The 16,264-nt window shown below is 39.6% G+C and overlaps 1 protein-coding gene and 1 pseudogene across 4 annotated transcripts; one reads left to right on the forward strand and one right to left on the reverse strand.

The window, feature by feature from the left end:
* Nucleotides 1-8,459: 8,459 nt before the first annotated feature.
* On the forward strand, nucleotides 8,460-9,858 carry LOC124256759 (annotated as a pseudogene).
* Nucleotides 9,859-11,252: 1,394 nt separating this feature from the next.
* On the reverse strand, nucleotides 11,253-15,893 carry LOC124256757 (contactin-associated protein-like 2). Of its 4 annotated transcripts, XR_006893084.1 has the most exons (5): nucleotides 15,845-15,893; nucleotides 15,026-15,432; nucleotides 12,166-12,355; nucleotides 11,831-11,904; nucleotides 11,253-11,640 (listed from the first exon to the last, which is right to left on the reverse strand). XR_006893084.1 is itself a non-coding variant. In XM_046690719.1 (4 exons), the coding sequence occupies exons 1-4, from the start codon at nucleotides 15,879-15,881 to the stop codon at nucleotides 11,637-11,639; spliced, it is 522 nt and encodes a 173-aa protein (XP_046546675.1). In that variant the 5' UTR covers nucleotides 15,882-15,893; the 3' UTR covers nucleotides 11,253-11,636. The 4 variants fall into 4 exon arrangements, 2 of the variants coding, with proteins under 2 accessions (XP_046546675.1, XP_046546674.1); XR_006893083.1 differs by having other exon boundaries at nucleotides 11,831-12,355; XM_046690719.1 differs by lacking the exon at nucleotides 12,166-12,355.
* Between the last annotated feature and the right edge of the window lie 371 nt (nucleotides 15,894-16,264).

Genomic DNA, 16,264 nt, shown 5'->3' on the forward strand with positions numbered 1-16,264 from the left:
GATGTGTGGATGTTTTCACATTAATCATTTGTCACTAAGTTACTGAGAAACTAACGTGTTCATTAGACACGTTTTTCGAGGTGTACAATTACACGTCTCAGAATCCTGACGATTTCATGTTGGCATTTCTTACGACAGTACCGATGTTCAGTTACCCCAGAATGACACTTCTAATCATCAGAAAAAATGGAACCATGATTTTTCCTGAATCCATATGCAATACTGCTTACAATTATCAGTGGTTCCAACAATTAACATGCACTTTCATCGGAAAATATATTGGCTACATAAGCCCATGCACTATGCATGCACTATGCAAGTGCAATGTTCAACAACAATCGCCTCTCATTGTCCAGAGCTTGAACGTTAGCAAGATATATATTTCGTCCGTTTCCGACGGTTTACGGAGAGTGTTGGAAACATGAAGTAGTTGACAATGTTTGTTTAAGATTTTTGCTTCGGTTTTTAAGTCAGAAAATAAACCCTCATGGTCTCGGGCATTCGATCCACGGGTTTTACACTCCTCATAGTGTTCAATTGCCTAAGAAATCCCCAGCAATAGTGACGTCATAAATATTATCATCTGTCAAACCTGTGACTCCGACTGCAGTGTTGTCGCGAGCGAGGATCAGTAGCCTGAGGAGACACAGACCCTCAGGTAGTACGGATCCACTTGTTAACATAACTCTCAGCTCGGCGTATACTCACTGTTACTCAGCCTTTAATAGTGATACTGGCACTGTCCACAGTGGTGGCATTTACATATCATCCATAGTATGTTTTCTTTGATTTGTAGAACACTATAACCCAGTGTCTAAAAATGGATTTGATAAAAAAAACGTGAAGATCCGAGTTAGAATTGGTCTTCAGTAACCTATGCTTGTCGCAAAAGGCGATTAAAGGAATCGGATGGTCAGGCTCGCTGACCTGGTTGACACATGCCATCGTATCCTAATTGAGTAGTACGATGCTCATGCTGTCGATTGTCTGGTCCAGATTCGATTATTTACAGACCGCCGTCATATAGCTGGAATATTGCTGAGAGCGACGTTTAACAACAATCAACCAATCAATATAAAAATAAATGACAGAACCATTGAAATACTGACGTGCAACAGAAACTTTCTCTTCTTTGATATTGATTATATTCAAAAGCAACAACAACGAAGTGAAAAGTAAACGGTTTACTCTTTTAACAAATCATTTACACACGTGTTAAACACAGAATTTCGAAATCAAAACAAACTATTCAACCGAAATTGTACACATTAAATTGTACACATGGGCTGAAAATAAGAGATTTTCCTAACGATTGCAACACAGGAAACAGAAATAATGAGAATCCTCTAATAACGAGTTTGTCCACCCCTGGCCTGGATGCATGAATTAACACGTCTCAAGACTGAAGTGGTCAAGCGTCTGATGACGTCAGCAGGGATACGCCTCCATTCTTCGACGAGGGCCTGTGCCAGCTCCTGTCTTGTAATTGGCGGATTCTGTCTTCCCCGAATCTGTCTATCGAGTTGATCCCATAAATGTTCGATAGGTGACAAGTCAGGGAGCGAGCTGGCCATGGCAAAACGTTGACGTTGTTGGCGTTCAGAAAGTTCTGTACAGTCCTAGCAACGTGTGGGAGAGCGTTGTCGTGTTGGAATACGACTCCCTGTGGCTGTTGCTGTATGAATGGCAGGACCACGGGCCTCGGCACCTCATCGATATACCGTTGTGCAGTTTAATCACCGTTGACGACAAGGTCAGTCCTCTGGTCACCGCATATGGCACCCCAGACCATGACGCTACCGCCACCATACGGCTCCGACTCCTGTACACAACAACGAGCTGTTCTTTCACCTCTCCTCCTGTATACTCCGCAGTCGGGCCTCGATAGACAGAATCTGCTTTCGTCAGAAAACAGTACCCTACGCCAGTAACGTAGCTGCCAACGTCTGACCTGTCTGGCCCAGCGTAGTCTCAACTGGCGTTGTCTATCCGTTCGCAGCGTACCCCAATGTGGTCGATAACATCTGATACCATGGGCACGAAGTCTTCTTGTTACTGTCCATCGACTCACGGGGTGACCGAGTGCCGTAGCCGAAGATGCCGCCACCATCAGGAAGCGGTTCCGCAAATGCAACGTTCTCAGATGTCGGTCCTCCGCTGCTGTTGTTACCCGGGGTCTGCCTGTCCGTGGCCTGTCCGATGTGTGACCAGACTGATTGAAGCGTTGGCGAAGGTTCCTGACAGTAACTATGGAGCAACCAAACGTTGCAGCAACCTGACCAGTTGTAGCCCCAAACTGTAGCATTCCTATAGCCCTCTCTCGTTCTGCTGAACTTAAACGTGACATTTCTTTTGTGGTTTTCTGTAATGTCACGCGCCCACCTGTCGCATGCAATGGTTTTATACCCTTTCCGCACATGCATTTTGCGTTTATTGCACAACACGTAATTTTCGCAAATCTCCCTACAAAAGTCGACTTTAGGTACGTTTGGTCGCACTCGTCCCCAAAATACAAACTCCTGGTTCATACGGTGCCGATGATGATGATTTTTATGGAGAAGCATGTAAAATGAGAGTGACCCCTCCTTAAATGTATGTACAAAATTAATGACACCACCTCCCCATAATGTCCAAGCATAAAGTTATAAATTAAACACATTTTTATGTACAAATTGCTGCCCCTCCAACTCTCAGAACAAAATACCCCACCCCCTCTTAAAATCATCAAACACCAACACCACAATTGATCGCCCCCGTACTGGCAGACCAAGGGTGACCACAAGACGACAAAACCGCCATGTTGTGTGACAGCATGTACAGAATCCCTTCATGCAGGCATCCGAAACATCACGCCAGACACTGGGAACACACGGAAGACCAATCAGTACTAATACAGTACGCCGACGTCTTAACAGCTTGAACCTCCATTGCCGCAGACCTTACCGTGGACCTATCCTAACCCCTCGTCATCGGCGTGAATGTCTACAGTTTGCCCAACAACACCAAAACTGGAGATACAGGCGATGGAGAACTGTTCTGTTCACAGATGAGAGTCGGTACTGCGTATCAAATGCAGATGGCAGAACAAGAATATGGCGACGACGTGGCCAGCGTTACTCAGACCAATGTGTTATGGAAAGAGACTCATGGGGAGGTGCAAGCATCATGGTATGGGGTGGAATAGGCCTGAACCAGAGAGTGGGTCCTGTGGTGTTCCTGTGTGTGTTTCGTTACATGAAAGCTATCAATGAGAAGTCCATGTTTTGGAATATTGTTTGCTCAGCACTTTCGCTAACAAACTGCTCTTAACCTCTGACCCTATATATGCTGCTGAAGCAAATATCTGCTCACGACATAGACACAATTGCACAATGGACTGTGATGAATGTGTAAAGGGTTTTGTCGCTTCTTGTAACAAAAGCCCTAACGATCAAGTAATGAAGTCTTTCCTTAAGTTTTGATGACACAATGCCATTTAGAGAGTGGTCAAACGCAACATATGTTATGTGTGGGATTACACTTTCTTAGCAAAGTACAAATTCTAGTACTTTCTCTTTTCCTTAAGTTTGTTATGAAGGATAGCGGCTGTTGTCTGATACTGAAAAACGACCAAGCAAATCGTTTGACCTGTTATTGGCACGTGTTTCGAATACTTCCTGTGAATGAAAGCTCTTGCTGTAATGTATAAGGAATATGGTTAATCTTTGAAACAGAGTTTTGGCGGTACATTTGTTTAAGCGCGCTGATGTCAGTGGGGGCAGCAACTAACTAGTCATGTAGTGGAGCCATAATTTGGAGGATTTCTGTCTTTGACGGACTGGATTTATTCAAATTATGTCTCCCCGCTTTCCCTTTGTGCATTCCGGTAATTCCGATAACATTACAGGTATCTTACTTCATCACATCTCTCATGTCCATAAGTAACGTCGGAATCAAATTAACAGACATAGTGTGAGGCATAGGAATATGGTGGGATATTGGTGTATACATCTGACTGACTCAAAACATCTTCTATTCAAGTATCATAGTTCTCATATTCCCTTAATACTATATAAATAATTGTGACTTTATAAAATAGGACTGACTGACTGAGTTTGGTTTTTCGCCGCTTTTGGCAATATTCCAGCAACATCAAGGCGGGGGACACCAGAAATGGGCTTCACACATTGTACCCATGTGGGAATTCGAACCCGGGTCTTCGGCTTGACGAGCCAACGCTTTAACCACTAGGCTACCCCACCGCCCTATAAAATAGGACGAAACAACCCATTTTGTGGATTTTACTCCATACCGAGAATACTAAAGTCTGACTTAGTGATGATACACATTGATCTTTCCCTATTGTACTGACTGAGTTTAGTTTTACGCCGCTTTTAGCAATATTCCAGCAATATCACGGCGGGGGACACCAGAAATGGGCTTAACACATTGTGCCCAATCAGGGGAATCGAACCCGGGTCTTCGGCGTGACGAGCCAACGCTTTAACCACTAGGCTACCCCACCGCCCCTTCCATATTGTAATGGATCCTCAGCAGTGTAGATTAGCAGCATTGTAAGTATTGTTTAAAGAAGTGCCAATTCAACGTTGGACCACGAACTAGGAGAGCATCGGGGGTATAAATAACGGCCTTTATTGGGGGTATTTCACTGATGAATGATTATGTCATTCTTAATTCACGATTGTCAGAATATGTTAATTTCCAAAGTTGTAGTTTTGCAGATGTTTTATCATAAAATGTAAAAGCACTCATGAAATGCACCGAATATAGACTGGCCACTAATAGATGCTTTTGTTGGGTATTTGAAGGTGTTGCGTTCCCAAGCTAATTTCCCGACAATGAAGTCTAGGTATTACAATTATCCTAGACAAAAAGTAAACCTGAAAAGGTTGGGTCAGATATATTATACAAGTGTAGTCCAGTAAGTACATCATTACAATGCCCAGACGCATTGTCAAGTAGTTCCTATAGACGTCGTGTAAATTCTTCGCCATATAACAATGAATGCAATATGAGGGAATATATTGTTGCTTGAACTATATATGAGGAAGGTTTACAGCATCATCATGGCCAGTTACAAGATATCACATATGAAACCTGTGTTTGTGGGAATCACACCACGTCATCTTCGACGAGTTTCCCTAATATAGGCTTGCCCTCTGCCCCTGTTCAGGTAACGATGTCTCGATTGGTGATGTATGCAGGACACGCTATTGTTTTACATCGTATTTTACCCGTGTACATCCTATAGTAGGGTTCCTCTTTAAGCATTTTGTCAAGGAAAACATTCACATACTGATACATGTATCAAACATTACCAATCTATTGATATCAATAATTACCAATCTATTGATATCAAACATTACCAATCTATTGATATCAAACATTACCAATCTATTGATATCAAACATTACCAATCTATTGATATCAAATATTACCAATCTATTGTCATCAAACATTACCAATCTACTGATATTAAACATTACCAAAATGGCAATCTATTGATATTCAACATTACCAATCTATTGATATCAAACATTACAAATCTATTGATATCAAACATTTCCAATCTATTGACGCCAAACATTATCAATCGATGATATCAAACATTACCAATCTGTTGACATCAAACATTATCAATCTATGATATCAAACATTACCAATCTATTGATATCAAACATTATCAATCTATGATATTAAACATTTCCAATCTATTGATATCAAACATTATCAATCTGTTGATATCAAATATTGCCAATGTATGATATCAATCATTACCAATCTATTGATATCAATCATTACCAATCTGTTGATATCAAACATTACTTATCTATTGATATCAATCAGTACAAATCTGTTGATATGAAACATTACCAATCCATGTTATCAATCATTACCAATCTGTTGATATCAATCATTACCAATCTCTGGATATCAATCATTACCAATCTGTTGATATCAAACATTACCAACCTATTGATATCAATCATTACCAATCTGTTGATATCAAACATTACCAATCTACGATGTCAATCATTACCAATCTATTGTTATCAAACATTACCAATCTACTGATATTATACATTATCAAAATGGCAATCTATTGATATTCAACATTACCAATCTATTGATATCAAACATTACAAATCTATTGATATCAAACATTTCCAATCTATTGATATCAAACATTATCAATCTATGATATCAAACATTACCAATCTGTTGATATCAAACATTGTCAATGTATGATATCAATCATTACCAATCTGTTGATATCAAACATTACCAATCTATTGATATCAATCATTACCAATCTGTTGATATCAAACATTACCGATCTATGATGTCAATCATTACCAATCTGTTGATATCAAACATTGCCAATGTATGATATCAATCATTACCAATCTATTGATATCAATCATTACCAATCTGTTGATATCAAACATTACTAATCTATTGATATCAATCAGTACAAATCTGTTGATATGAAACATTACCAATCTATGTTATCAATCATTACCAATCTATTGATATCAATCATTACCAATCTGTTGATATCAAACATTACCAATCTCTTAATATCAATCATTACCAATCTGTTGATATCAAACATTACCAATCTATTGATATCAATCATTACCAATCGATTGATATCAATCATTACCAATCTGTTGATATCAAACATTACCAATCTATGATGTCAATCATTACCAATCTATTGATATCAAACATTACCAATCTGTTGATATCAAACATTACCAATCTATTGATATCAAACATTACCAATCTATTGATATCAAACATTACCAATCTATTGTTATTAAACATTACCAATCTACTGATATTAAACATTACCAAAATGGCAATCTATTGATATCAAACATTACCAATCTATTGATATCAAACATTACAAATCTATTGTTTTCAAACATTTCCAATCTATTGATATCAAACATTATCAATCTATGATATCAAACATTACCAATCTGTTGATATCAAACATTACCAATCTCTTGATATCAATCATTACCAATCTGTTGATATCAAACATTACCAATCTATTGATATCAAACATTGAGCATAACACGTGTGTCATATTGTGATTGATGACTACGGCTGCGTCAAGTGTACACAAACAGCAGTATATATTTGATGATACTCATTAAAATTGTGTATCTTAAAGAGGTAAAAAGCTTCCGTCTTCGAATCAGACACTTTTCGCATAGTATAATGAACGACGTCTATGTAAGGTTACGTCCGATATACAATTTGATTGCAGAAGGATAGCATAGAGGAACGAGGTTGGATTTGTTATGAAATTCGAGTGTGGATTAACGGAGTTTTCACTCCCGAGGTTAGTCTATATTTCTAAACAATCTTCTTGGAGCATTTCAGAAATATTTCTCCCACTGCTTGTACTCTAATGCTTACCTAACAACTCACTTTACCATATATATATATATATATCAACCTCGTCGGTCGTAAGACCACAACATTCAATGTATGTTGATCATTGCCAGAATTTTAATCGTAGAATGTTTGTAGTTTTAAATTATGGCTAAATTGCTCAAAATTCGCCAACAGCTGAAGGGATGATGTAAATCCAGCTTGGGCCCATGCAGGTAGCAAGAGTAATTTAAGTCCTTATGGTCCCTTGCAAGGTGATCTACCTTCAGTTGCTGGCATTCTATATCCCGATAATATATTGTGTTGTTTTGAAATGATTTAGCATTTACACTGAACGCAAACTAGTTTCAATTAATTTGTGATACTCTAGTCGTTATACTGTCCTTCGCTGACAAGTTTTTATAAAGTATATTGATATATGTCTTCTTAGCACATAACTTTTTGTCGTCACGATATGGCTGAAATATTGCCGATGTGACGTTAAATATTAATTCACTCACTCACTCAACCTCGTCGTCTCCTGTGCACTTAACAGAAACATACAGATGGAGCAGGTGCCCTTGCCAGACACCAAGAAACCGAATACATGATACATTCAGCAATGAAACAGACATGGGTAGTGCTTCAAACCCACACATTGTATGAATACACGTGAATTACACATGATTATGGTATACCACAATCACTGTATGACTAGTACATATGGTCAGCACAACAGCATTGATATCAAGATGTAGTGTATATACTAAAGAACAATATATCAGGCGAAGTACGTATAATGATTAACTGATATTCATTAAAAAACATTGACATATATAGACATGGCATATAGTGAAATGTCCAGTATTCATGGCACATGAAACATGTTATGAGACATGCATGTACTGAAATGTAACAGCAGCCTGTGAATTTAGTGGAAAGGTGACACATACACTTGAATTAACTGAGGCGATTGCATCCACTTCTGAAAACGTGAATACTGCTTCTGTATTCATGACCTTATAAGGATGTTTTACCGCTCACCATACCAGAGGTTTTATTATCTCGGTTGCCATATAAATATATAGCCTCAAGTGGATGAAACGTTGTTCAGTTCCTCGCTTAGTGGAGTAGACGCGATACGTGCTGTGCTTTGCTGTCGAAATGTGTGATGATGATATTGCATCGTTGGTTATTGACAATGGATCTGGTATGTGCAAGGCGGGGTTTTCTGGTGACGACGCCCCCAAAATTGTATTCCCCTCCGTCGTCGGCTACCCAAGACAAGTACGTACATTTATCTATATCATGCCAGAAGTTCATTTTAGGTTTCAACCTTCGATTCAAAATGTATTATACCTATGAAATTTAACTGCATTCTTGTAACTTATAATAGATCATACATCATATAACTTATAATAGAAACAACACTACAGTCAAGAAGAATCGTTTTCAGAATACATGCTTGATTCTAGGGAGGGATAGCTGGACCGAAAGACGTCTACTTTGCCGAAGATGCCCAACTGAGGAGCGGTATCCTAACCCTCAAGTATCCCATTGAAAATGGCATCGTCACTAACTGGGACGACATGGAAAGACTCTGGCATCACACCTTCTACAACAAACTCTCCGTTGCCCCAGACGAACACCCTCTCCTCATGACAGAGTCATTAACCAAACCAAACGGCTAACCGTGAAAAGACGACCCAGATCATGTTTGAGACCTTCAACACCCCATCTATGTGTTTGGGAAATCAGGCTGTTCTGTATATCTATGCTTCTGGTAGAACCACCGGTCTTGCTCTTGACTCTGGTTATGGCGTTACCTGCTCTGTTCCGGTCAGGAATGGTTATGCTGTTCCCCACGCCGTTCTGAAGTCAGATCTCGCAGGGTATGGGCTAACAGACTACATGATGAAGATGATGATGGAGCGTGGGCTCTTCTTCACCACCACCTCAGACAGAATTATTGCAAGTGACATCAAGGAGAAACTGGCCTACGTAGCACTCGATTTCAGACAGGAGATGACTGCTGCATTTTCTTCTTCCTCCCTGCGAGAGAATTACGAGCTACCAAATGGTCAAGTCCTCACTATTGATACTCAGAGGTTTCGCTGTCCAGAAGCTCTCTTCCAACCAGCTTATATGGGCATTGATACAGATGGCATTCATGAAATTGCAAACAAATCCATAATGAAGTGCGACAGTGAGGACCGTTCGGGGTTATATGCCAGCATTGTCCTCTCGGGAGGTAACACCATGTTCCCTGGTTTCACCAACAGAATACAGGAGATTGCAGCTCTTGCCCCAAATATGGAGATCAAGGTTCTTGCTCCCCCGGAGAGAAAGTACTTTACGTGGATTGGTGGGTGTATTGTGGCTTCTCTCTCCGCCTTAAAGGAGATGTGGATTAGCAAGCAGGAATACAAAGAGTTCGGCCCTTCTATTGTGCTTAGGAAGCATTTCTAGTTTATTTTCGGGTATGCAGACACAATATTGTGTCCTTTGTCAACATGGTGAAACTTTTGTCTCTTGGAGCATCTGCGTAAGTTTGTGAAATACTTTTTGTTAGTTATAAAGGTTGATGTTAATATATTATAAATATCCCAAAACACTCGATTCTTGAGGTCGGGGATGGCTACACATTTAGCATAGAACTGAAGCACTGTTTTCTTAAGCTTATATTTATTTACGATGCTGTCCATTCTTGGTGTTTCGTTCATTTCTTCTCACTGTTCACTTGCAAACTACCAAAGGAATTAAAGTATTTCCAAACCTCTATAGCAATTGGTTATTACTATGGTTATTTCTTCTACTAGCAATCGATATTATCCTTATATCTTACTCAGCATCGGGTCACAGAACAAAATTGTTGCATTGCAACAAGAATTGTAATGAAAAGTGTTAGCCTAGAGAAAAGAAACTACATGTTATTTAAGAACTGATGAAAATTATCAATGGTTTTGCTTCCTGGAATACTCTGCCATGCATAAAGCGCACATACGTCATTATTCATTGACTGAACTCAGTAGTTCTCATTCACTTTGAACATAAATGATGGAGCAATATACTTTTCAGACTGATATTTGTATTTTAACACTTTACACTCCTGGCAGTCATACAGATAAGACCCAAAATCAATGCACTGAACTTGACCTCTTTGACATAGAGCCCCGACAGTGAATGGACCAAACACTTGCAGAGACCACGGAGACCAGATACTTGTCCGGACAAATATGTTCCGTAATCCGTAAATTAGTTTGCAACAGCATTCTCAGCCAAAGGCAATCGCTACCATACGAGGTTTTTGTTCTACTGTTGAAGTCATTTTGTAGTAGATCAATAGTGTTGTACCACTCCAGCTCATCGTGTTTTAGCTGTATGTTTTATGAAGCTTAAACCTATCCACCCAGCAGGTACACCAAGAATACATGGCCTATTTCAGGAGAAAAAAAGCAATAACATCGATAGATGGGTGTGCCGGTGTGCCTGATTAAGATGTTATTGTTGTTAACTAAACTGTGACACTGGTCCACTGTAACTGATGTTGTTGATGATATTACCAAGTTTTCTCCTTCAACTTTGTTTTATTGTTATATTCGTGCATGTCTAGCGGTATATCGGTGGAGGTTTCTAGGAGGTGCAGTTCCCTGTGAAAAGATATACATTCTTAGGGAACTCAAGTTCTCGGAGTATGCAACTTATTCTATCCGGACTAAAATGTGCTCTTAGGTTAACATATCTTCCGTCCAGATAAGCTGACACGTCATTTAACGAAACCCTAACTCCCGCATGCTCAGCAGCGACGTGAAATGGATGGCACACCATGTCAGACACAATCATTAAGACAAAAACGTTATTTAACTTTGCAACATCGATATATTTAGATAGACAAAGTTTACAGTAACAAAAATAACATCAACAGTCAACATGTTTCAACAACATATGGAATCTCTCGTCTTGCAAACTGCAATCCTTTCCGCTCTGCAAGAAGCAGACTCCATATCTTACACCATAAGCTCCCTATCAACTGGACAGTCTCCATTCCAAATTAATAGCACGTAAAGGGAACAAAATAAGACCTAGTTAAGAAAACAGTTTTAACTCAAATGTAGCAAAGAGCATCAGCTGCGAAGAAAGAGAGAAACAGATCAAGAATGGTCGATTAGGTATCGCTGACATCCGCGGAGGAAGTCCCGTAGCATTCCACAGGGCCGACCTTAAAGGCGCCCGCCTCGGTTCCGTCGTCACCTATAGAAGAATATATGCCATTGAAGCAGAAATGTCGCCACAGACATGCATAGTCACATCGCGTCTGCGCATGATAATAATCTTCATGCAGGAAGTTGAGGCGAGTGTGTAACATGCAAGAATGAATTAAAGTTTGTGCAAAACGTAAAACTTAATAATGCCCTTTACTGATCTGAGTCGGAAGTATCACCTGCGCATGTCAGGTTGCAACGCCTGTGCAAAGAATTCTGCCAACTGTTGCGTATCCGGCCTCGTCATCGCCGCCTGAGGATATCGAAAAAAGCAACATTGTATGAGGGAGTCTAAGAAATAGGGCATATTTGTATCAGACCTACAGCGCCTAGAACTATTCTGAACGCATCTAGATACTCACCAATATCGTATCTGAAATAGCTTTTACAGACTACACGTGCTGTCCTAACCGAAAATACATACACAAATTTCTTGTGATTTTGATACAAATTCTAAAATTTAATCATACAAAAATTTTGACACCACGTGACTATGCCTCGGAGCGCCCATTACCTAGAAGTGATTGTGATCATGTGTTTTGTTATTGTAGCCTAGATTATGAGCGGTCCGAGGTTATGTCACGTGATGTTTTCTGAGTCTTCTGATCGCTGATTGGCTGGGAAACTGACAGCCGGTGTCTAGGTAAGTACGCCCCAACAGAACAAAGGTCCGATTGTTTTATATCCTCCCTCCATCATTCCACCTATGAAAATATCAAAACAATTTATGAAGCTTTCGTATTAAATTAACTAGACCACTGATTCGAAATATGCGTTTAAAGGAAGTTTCTGTATGTTTTGATGTCACTCGACAAGACTCATTATTGACACAACTTGCTAGTTGTTGCAGTGTGTAAACCCAACAATCCGATTACAAGCCTACAAATAATTACTTCTTCATGGATGACTTATTGTAGAGTTTCCACTTGTGCAACAAGCATACTGCCAACGTACACACAATACGTACTTTATGTGACCTACTAGGCAGTCCATGCATGTCTCTACAGTTTGAAAGAGGGTTATGTTCTACGTCGGGCATGTAACTATGTTCATATTTTCGTCAGTTCATCAAGATTACGAGTGATGTACTAAAGACTGTATGGCAAGACTGATCACTTCCAAAAGTCAGCATTTACCATTATGTAGCAATGTTCCTGTAGTGCCAACCTTTGATGTTTACATTTAACAAAGTTTAAGTAAAATTCAGCCTTTTCTACCAAGATTTGAAAATGTGGAACAAGCCTTTTGCTCAGATGACATGATTCAAGGACTCATTAAAACTTTCAATATGTTTTGAAGTAGAAATGTGAGGAATATGTTCAAATGGGACGCAGCAGTCACACATTGATCTCCTAATCAGTTGCCTCCTTCAGGGGACAAATTGGCTTTCCTTTGTATGTGTTTGAGACGGATGTGCCGTCGCTCTGAAATTCCTAGAATATTCCTAGAAAGCTGTATAAAACCCTTCGCACTCAAATTCAATAAATGTTTCATTTGGTAAATTTGTTGATTTTGTTTACTACATAAACGCTAGTTCTAATGTATGTAATCTTCAGTTGAAAACCCAAATTTAAACCAGATGTAAACCAAATACAATGACCTGTTCGCAATTCCGTTATATATTGATATGTCAATGCAGTTACATATCCATGCTTCAAGCAGGTTTCACAGCGGCACTTTGATCTACGCCAAAAATACTCAAAGCAATTAGACAAATACTTTGATTGGTTTGTGTTAAATTGTAAGAAACAATCGACAAACTATATTAACCAACAATATGCATTTTGATCTCAGTAATTAGAATGCGGAGCATACATGTCAAAGAAGACTAAGAAACCGAGTTTAGTGTTCCCGGATCTTGTATTGTGATCAGCATAATTCAGGGCTACTACTACAACAACACGTGGCCGCACATAGTCTCTTGCTGAAAGTAAGCGCAACATTATCCTGGAAGACAAACGATGTATTAATTATATTCATGTATTAATAAGGCATATTAACTATTTCTTAACAGCTGTTACAGAAAAACAGTTAATACTGTGTCAATAGCTACCATTTGAAAACATGTTTTTTATGAATGTATCGCATGTGTTGATGCAGAGGCTTGCTGATGTGAGCAATAGCAAATAGATCTATGCTGAAACTGAAATTATTTCAGGAACCTTTTGACAAATCAGTTTTAGACTAATCAGTTCTGTGAGCAGAACCGATGCTGTACCTAAACTCTGAATTGGTATTTTGATCAAATCAAACTTTTAGCACTGAAAGTCTTCTACTGAGAAGGCACAAGCGGACGCCACGGAGGCCGCCATAGCTTGACGTTGTCACACTGAGAAAACATTAAATAATACGTTACATACTCAAAGACATGAGTAAATCTGATATAATTGTCATAAGGCACACGGTATCTGAGTATATATAAATAATGTGTCATCCATGGCAATACATGTATTTATAACGCAAATAGTATAAATATTGTAGTGTACTACAGACGTAATGAAATATGAATACCCATATTGCAAACGAATTGTAATATCTCTTCAAAACATTGTAAAAACCACAGAGAGAATGGTAATCTAATCTGAATTTATCACTTGATGACCTATTATTTGTTCGTGATGAAAGGAGAGTAAAATGTACACTGGTGTCAGCATTACATGGATACGATCCTGTCGACAGTTCTTATACTCCACAAGTTAGTTCCAGTGATCTAGTGTTGATACAGATTCTATTCGTCCAGTCTCAACCTATAATTACAGTGCTGCGGTGCAGCTCGGGCCGATGTATTCCAATTGTCGACCAATCCGCCTAACGTCCCTCAAATATGATTGTTGTGTCATTTACTCGTATTCATTCAGAAAATGGTAGAGTAGTGTTCTGCTTTCTAAATAAAAAATAATACGAAACAAGGCTTGTTGATGGCTACTTCGTGAGAAAGCCTTACGTTCACATTTAGATTGGCCTACAGGTGATGGGGTAAAAACATATATCAGTTACAGAATCGATATTAACATATCAAGAACGGGTAGATGCATGTTTGTACGAGTACCATGCCGGTTAAGACCTATATTCCCCCAATTATCGCCTCTTCTCGGCAAAACTGTAAAAGTTGACTTCAATGATTGAAGGACTTTAACCTAAATTCTTACACCCTGCTACGTTGTTTTCATTATATGCTTTTAGTTTTTTTGATTCCATAAATTATCAAGATTGGAATAGAAAATATCACAATATGGAAATATACCTAGTTCTATTATTGTAATAATGGTCGGCATGACATATTCACTTCTTGTGCTTATAGGATAAGCAAAGGGGTATAACAAAACAAATGCATTCAATGACAGGAGGCTAATGACTAAACTATACACTCTTACCTGTGTCCCCCGCCAGGAACTCAGTGACAGGCAGGTCCGGCTTGTAGGACAGGTAGCCGGAGTCTTCCCTCCAGACTTCGTCGTTCTTGTCGCAGTTGCATGCCTTGTCGGGTCTGCACATGACCCAGTCATGCCACAGGTACACATACCACTTCCGGGAGTGGCATCACCAAAGTAGTCTGCAATTCCGCCAGTCCTGTTGCGCCACCCGGTAGTGATGACACCATTGGCATTGGGGTTGTGAATCAAGGCGGCCTTGCACTTCCATTGTACAAACTGTCGGCAGTTCTCACTGGCATCGATGATGGCGATGGCGTGGTCGAGGGAGACGTTGTAGTTAAGTCTCAGAACATATTCGCCAGCTCCTTCGTAGCCCACGACTTCTTCCTGCTCCTCCGAGTCGTGTCCTGTGCAGAACATTATGTGAACTGAGTATCTGACATTACAGCTTGATTTGTACATGGTGTTAGGATTCATAGAGACTATAATATGTTTTAGTGAGTAAACGAGTAGGACTGTGAGCCACTTTTAGTAATATTTAAGCTGTATATCGAAAATAGTGACACCAGAAATGAAGCTTCACACCTTGTACCACTCAGATAAAACCGAACCTTGCAATTTGGTGTAAAGAACGAACACTTTGACCATAGGCCTTGATGACCCACCAGTCTTCAAAGATCAGGACTAAACAACATCAGCGCCATGAATGTCGGCGCATCCCTGGTACGGTGTGGGGTTACGATAACATTCGCGTTAAGATCGCCTTGCACAGCGGCTTTTTAAAAAGGTAATGTTATGAAGTGTTGTTTGTTTTCATACTGATGACTGTGACGCCAGTTCCATTCTCAGATGTCATGTCACTGAAGTAAACAAGGTAGTGAGTTCCATCAGGCCCTCAGCGTCGATCGGGTCGATATCGCCATGGTGTGACATCAAATACGATACACCCCATTCTGGGAACACGTGCGAGCTGTGTGTGAAAATCGGTATTTGACTGTAAAATATCTAAGTTGGGATCATAATATTATTTTTCCAACACTGAAATGTATCCAGATGCACGTGAGTTTAGGGGCGTTTTCAGCCTTGTTTGTCATGGCATATTTATGTCACGCGTTTGTCGATGGTTTGGATCGGCGAGGGAATTGAGCGTGATGAGACACTACGTATGGGGCTGTTTCTCAAAGATATTGCGGTTGGTATTTGAATTGGGATGATGAGATGATGTGAGGAAGTTTTACC

Source organism: Haliotis rubra, unplaced genomic scaffold, assembly GCF_003918875.1.
Source record: "Haliotis rubra isolate DU_JTF1 unplaced genomic scaffold, ASM391887v1 Scf638, whole genome shotgun sequence".
In the NCBI taxonomy this organism is placed as follows: Eukaryota; Metazoa; Mollusca; class Gastropoda; order Lepetellida; family Haliotidae; genus Haliotis; species Haliotis rubra.

What these genes read in the sequence shown, in the direction of transcription:
- LOC124256757 (XM_046690718.1), bottom strand. Translation starts at nt 15,881, where the DNA reads ATGACATCTGAGAATGGAACTGGCGTCACAGTCATCA. An exon ending in AACTGGCGTCACAGTCATCA is followed by an intron (nt 15,433 to 15,844) that starts GTATGAAAACAA and finishes TGTTCTGCACAG; the next exon opens with GACACGACTCGGAGGAGCAG. An exon ending in GTTCCTGGCGGGGGACACAG is followed by an intron (nt 11,641 to 15,025) that starts GTAAGAGTGTAT and finishes ATTCTTCTATAG; the next exon opens with GTGACGACGGAACCGAGGCG.